The sequence below is a fragment of the Gekko japonicus genome, unplaced genomic scaffold (genome assembly GCF_001447785.1).
Source record: "Gekko japonicus isolate JY-2015 unplaced genomic scaffold, Gekko_japonicus_V1.1 scaffold1912, whole genome shotgun sequence".
NCBI lineage: Eukaryota > Metazoa > Chordata > Lepidosauria > Squamata > Gekkonidae > Gekko > Gekko japonicus.
The window spans coordinates 5,106-11,224 of NW_015176510.1; the positions used below are offsets into that span (position 1 = coordinate 5,106).

At 42.5% G+C, this 6,119-nt stretch overlaps 1 protein-coding gene across 1 annotated transcript in view; it reads right to left on the bottom strand.

Annotated features, from left to right (window-relative positions):
• Positions 1-2,159: 2,159 nt before the first annotated feature.
• Positions 2,160-6,119, bottom strand: part of LOC107123983 (protein kinase C alpha type-like) — a gene marked incomplete at its 3' end in the record, with an annotated part of 233,819 nt that continues 229,859 nt past the window's right edge. Inside the window, exons 6-8 of the mRNA XM_015427353.1 lie at positions 3,096-3,252; positions 2,853-2,987; positions 2,160-2,256 (exon numbers count right to left, since the gene is read on the bottom strand). Coding sequence (XP_015282839.1) covers positions 2,160-2,256; positions 2,853-2,987; positions 3,096-3,252 — 389 coding nt within the window. The remainder of the gene's footprint in view (positions 2,257-2,852; positions 2,988-3,095; positions 3,253-6,119) is intronic.

Here is a 6,119-nt window from a genome sequence, read left to right on the forward strand (position 1 = left end):
TGTAAATATCCTAAGTAGCACATTTTATAAAGCTGGTTCATCCAATCAAGAGGTCATTGTTCTAAGGTTAACCATCTGCCCACATGAACAAAGAACTCCTGCATGTTCCAGCAAAAAACTGTTTCTGAGAGTTTTGATCACTTTATCTGTGAACTCCACCAACCGGCTGTAACAATCTGCAATTATGTATTTAATTATGTGAAGAAAGGGATTCAAGAGCTCCAGAACTGGCTTAAGACTGCTGTATTATCAACTCACTTCAAATTCAGTCCACATTGTAAATATACTGGGAGACTGTTTTCAGTTAGCTAATTGTGCAAACTTTAGTCAGGTTTTTTTTAAGGTTTCTTTTTGTAGCTTGCATTTTCCTACCACTCTACAGCACAATTGTTTAGCACTGAAACACTACCCAATACACAAGACATTCAAAGTATTATTAGAAATGAGCACTAGAAAAGCTCATGTACTATTTTATCATTTCACACAGTCCAAAAAGCAAACATTTTATATAGCAGAAAAATAGCCTTGTAAGTAAACAATTTAAATAAATAGAATACAACTCATTATTATATATAATATAATCTTTATATATAAAAGGTATATTAGAAATGTATTAGAGCCAAACCAGAAACTCTTGGTTGTTCTGTGCAAGTAGAGTCCCAACAAGGCTCCTGTGGTGTCATTAAATGAGTGATATATCCCTAGAGAACACTGTCATTAACCTCCTTGAAGAAGGTATTTATTTTATTTATTTACAACATTTATTATCTTTCTTTTTTCCTTATGGAGCTCAAGGCAGCTTACAACACAGATAAAATGCATAAAATATAATACATAAAACCCAAAATTTAAAATTACAATTCAGGACTGCTAATAGACTTAACCAAATGTGGTTAAATGATACACTGCTCAAGAAAAATTAACTTTGGCCCCTGCCACATGGCAGGGAAAACACCGGTGAAAGTGCGGCTAATTAGAGCCGCACCAAAATAGAGACGCTGCGGGCGGGATCCCATGGATCCTGTGAGCCGCGCGCCGTTGCTCCCCAGCACGATCAGATGCCGAGGAGGAAGAGACAAGTGGGAGGGGGAGGCTGCCGAACTGTGCATGCTTGAGCATGCGCAGTTCGCCCGGAGATGCGCCGGCGCAAGGACGTGCCGGCGATCCCACGGCCGCACTTGCTGCGGCCCTTTTGATTGAACCACCTGGAAGGGACAGATGGGGGATGGGCGCAGCACGATTCCCAGATGTTGCTGTGGGATCGCGCCCGTTTGCTGCGGCCCCGATCCGTCCCTCTTCTGGCTCAAAACCCCTCGTGTGAACAGGGCCTATATTGACTATCTATCCATATTTCCCTCTCTTCCCTTCTACTTCCAACCCTCCCCTTCAAGTTCTGTTAAAATCCATTTGGCTCATGTTCAGGATATCATTTCCCCCAATATTTCTTGCTATTTTTTTCATCTCAACATCTCATCTTTTATTTCCATTTTTACTACATTTCCCTTTCTCCACCCAGATCTTCTTTGTCATCCAGCCAGATTTCTCTTCAGGTTCCTTCTCTTTATTAACTGCTTCTTATGTTGAAAAGGGACCAAAAATGATTACCGATAAAACCAGATGGAAGAAAACAAAAAACCTAGGCCCTGAAATTTATAGTCACAGTGAGTGATGTTTCAACAAAGAGCAAAATTAGTATGATTCAAGTCAAATTAAGTGTGGTAGCATGGAAAAATCTAGCTGCCTACCTGTTGTAAAGACTAACCATAGTTTTATGATGGAAATAGAGGGCTGACTTTTCTAAAAACTTCATTGCAACATACAAGCAGCAAAAATGGAACCCTCAAACACAAAATCAATAGCCTGGGCTACTCTGTGATGGGTCTAGTCATCAGATAAAACTGTCCCAGTTAACATTTATTTAGATCTTATGTTCTCCTGCCTAATGGCTTCATACTCTAATATAAAGATGAAAAGAAAAAGAAAAAGGGGGGGGACAGAAAGAGGTATAATGGGAGATTTAGGGAGGATAGCAAAAGAGCTGTATGGCAAAACAAGGGATAAGAAGTTTGTTCCTGTCTGTTGTAGCATTTGGTAGTGTGGCACCACAGGATCAGGTTACAGATTATGCTCACCTCTACAGTATGTGCATACATTCTTACCTCAAACTTCTGTCTCAGTTCCACATTTCCACCGTCATCGGCTTCTGGTATTGGAACATTGTAATACTCGCCTTCTTCCTGATTAAGCAGTTTGTACCTGTGTAATGTAAGAAAAATACTTTATGTAATGGAAATGATTTATTTAGAAAATCCTTATGCTGCCTCTCCAGAAAATTTATACACTGCCTTGAGGCAGCTCACTAGCAATACAATAATATCATTAAAAACAACATAAAATCATCAATATTAAAACAGTCTATGAAAACCCAGACGCTTATGATGCTAGAAATGCAGAATCGAGGCAAAAAGTCTAATTTGCAATATATTTCTAAATATCTATATAGTTTAGGGGCCATTCAGTGTATTTGTATACTGGTTTAATTCAGAGGAATATCCTACTGAGTTCAAGAGGACTTCCTGCCTAGTAAGTATACATAGGCTTGCAGTGTTAGGCTGACATAAGTGACTTGTCAGAAAACTGCATTGAAAACACAACTGATATGTGAACTGTTTGTCCATTTCACACAAGCAGTGATTTACTTGTGTCAAGTGCTCTCAATTCTTCTTTGAACAGGAAGAGCTCACTTTTCTCATGATGTGGTAACAGCATCAATTATGCCCAGGTCTTTTAAGAAAAGAGACCATTTTCCTACTGATTGTGAGTTTTGCCCCTTGTACCAAGGAACATCTTACCATCCACATGCTGGCATTTTCATGAGTTCTGACACTCCAAAAGAAAGAGAGCCCATGAAATCATTCCTAGTTGTTCGATCCCAATCCCAGATTTCAACAGATAATCTTCTGTCTTTGTCTGTAGGTTTTAATTTACTGCAAATAAAAGAAGAAAATTGTTGCCATTCCAATAAGATTGCAGAAGCGCAATACAATGTGCGCAAACAGAACTATTGCTAGAAAAAGTATCAAAATTCAACTTACAATGTAAATGTCTCATTCCAATTTGGATTAAGAGTGGAACGAATGGTTTTTGTTTTTTGTTTACTTTCATTCTTAGGATCAGGAATAAGTTTCAACTTCACATAAGGATCTGAAAGCCCATTTGGATCCATAGGAATTAGGTTTTTTGCATCTCGCACTGCAAGTACATAAAACAGCAATTTATTATATACATACTGGAAAAAATACTTTACTGCTGTGTATAAAGCACCAAACCCATTAATAATGAATAACCAATTTTCTCACTTCCCCCGGCACAGGAATGACCAAGTTGTGGAAAACAGAGGAGGAGGGAAAGGAAAGAGTAGTAGTTAAAACAGCTAAGTGGTATAGCAACTTATTTACCTGTTGAAAACACCTGCACTGGATTCTTCAAGGCTCACAGAAACTCCCTTCTCTCCCTCCCCCATATGGGCCTTCTCTGGATTGGATTAGTCTCTTCGCTAGCTTCCCCAAACACTGTGTATCTAGTGTTGGGTACATTTACAAAAGGGAAAGTTCGTACAGGCCTGCATGGAGGTCACAGTTGAAGGCCCTTTCTGCACTGTCATTTCCCTTGCTTTAACCCAGCATCTCCCTCGCTCCCCCCCCCCCATTCTGCACCCCTCTGCACCCTCACCAAGCATTCAATTCGCAGTCACTTTTTCATTCTAAACTGATACCACCCCCCTTCAGTGCCCAGATCGCTTTCAGCCTGCATTTATCCCGGGCTTTTCAAGAGTGGTTTTGTGGTGATTTCTATCTGTTGTTTGCCTCCAAGTCAAAACTAATTTAAAAGCAGGAGTATCGCCTTGGATTTTCCAACCCCTGCCCATTTCTGGTTCCTCCTAGGCCAATCCCCCCTCCTCATCAATGTCCTTATTGGCTCGTTCAGCCCTGAGTATTGTTTTGGGGTTGTTTTTTTTTAAAAAAAATTGAATGCTTTCCACTCTTGCACAACTGGCAGGCGAGTGCATGGCCCTTTGCAGATGCAGTGTTGCTCTCATCCTGTCTGGGGTGGCAAAGTTGCCTTTCCCTCCACCAGGTTTTCCAGTGAGTGCTTGGCAAAGGCAAAGGCAGACACTAAAGGTGCGGGTGAAGCGGGCTACACAGCTGGCCCCATTCCTCCATGGTTCTTCCTGCCTGCAACTGCCCCCTTCCCAAGGGACAAGCTGAGCAGCTTGCTGCAGCCAAAGGAGAAGCCTGCCAGCCTCTCCCTGACCCCTCCACCACTGCCTAAACAAAAGCATGCTGGCTGGCTGCTTACTAAGTTCTCTCTCCAGCAAGCCACACATCAATTTCAGGCCCAGGGAGGGGAACAGGGAAGCCACAGCCAATTTTGCTCTTCCTTGGCTCTTGGGGGAGGGATTAGGGTGGGAGGAAAGGAGTAGGAGAAGGCCTGGACAACTGCACGGACTTTGTTGCAGGAGGAGGAGTGCAGGTGAAAGGGGTCAGGGAGAGGCTGGTGGGCTTCTCCTTTCACTGCAGCAGAAAGGCATCCTTCTTGCCCAGCCTGGCAGCGCTGGCTTACCCTCCTTGGCCAGCCCTTGCTGTGTGTCTTGATCTGGCTTCTTCTTAGCTCCCATTCTTTATCCCTCCCTTCCCTTCCCGCTTTCCCTCCCTCCTCTTGCACCTCCTTCCTTTCCTCTTTTCCCTCCTCCCCTCCCGTCTGCAAGTCCTGGGTGTGTGCTCCCTCCTTCAGCTGTCTCCTCTCCACTTTCTCCCCAGGATGCTGCTTGAGAGGTCCTCCGGTGACCCGTCACCCCACACTGGTTACAAGTGACGTCACAACTATTATTAAGCAAAAAATGTGAGTTTTAATTGTAGATACAGAATGCATACAAAAATAACGCCATAAATAAAATGGGGAAAAAAGAACAGTGCAAAGGGCAGGCACACAAATCTGAAGTCAACCTGGCTGCTTGGATTCTCCAGAGTAAGCTACAGTGAGCTATGTGTGCAGAAAGGACCGAAATCACTGCTTAAGTCTATAGATGCTCCTGGGGGAAAACTGTATTCATAAGAATGGAGGACTGCCCAAGAGAGAGATCTTGGAGTCGTAGTAGATAACGCAATGAAAATGTCGAGACAGTGTGCGACTGCAATAAATAAGGCCAATGCTATGCTGGGGATTATTAGGAAGGGAACTGAAAACAAATCAGCCAGTATCATAATGCCCCTGTATAAATCGATGGTGTGACCTCATTTGGAATACTGTGTACAATTCTGGTCATCACACCTCAGAAAGGATATTATAGCATTGGAAAAAGTACAGAAAAGGGCAACTAGAATGATAAAAGGGTTGGAACACTTTCCCTATGAAGAAAGGTTAAAGCGCTTAGCTTGGATACATGACGACTGAGGGGTGACATGATAGAGGTTTACAAGATTATGCATGGGATAGAGCAGATAGAGAAAAAAGTACTTTTCTCCCTTGCTCACAATACAAGAACATGTGGGCACTCAATGAAATTGCTGAGCAGTCAGGTTAGAACAGATAAAAGGAAGTACTTCTTCACCCAACACATGGTGAAGAACACATGGAATTCGCTGCTATAGGAGGTGGTGGCAGCTACAAGAATGGACAGCTTCAAGAGGGAATTGGATAAACATATGGAGTGAGGTCCATCACTGGCTATGAGCCACAAAGTATAAGATAGGAACGCTCGGTCTGAGGCAAGTAATGCTCTGTATTCTTGGTGCTTGGGGGGGGGCAACAGTGGGAGGGCTTCTAGTGTCCTGGCCCCACTGGTGGACCTCCTTTTTTTTTTGGCCCCCCGAAGGGGAATTTTTTTATTTTTGCATTTTCTACACACTACATATATGGAATGGGGAAAGGAATACTAATGGCCTATCACTATTACTATGGGAAATGGGCCAGGGAATTCTAGATACATATAATCTACTGGAAAGGGGGAGGAAAAACTACAATTCTATTCTAAATCTCCTACTGGATATGGGGAAGGGATAAAGATTAATACAAATCACGATCTGAAAAGCTTAAAAATAGATCTTTTTAACCTATTA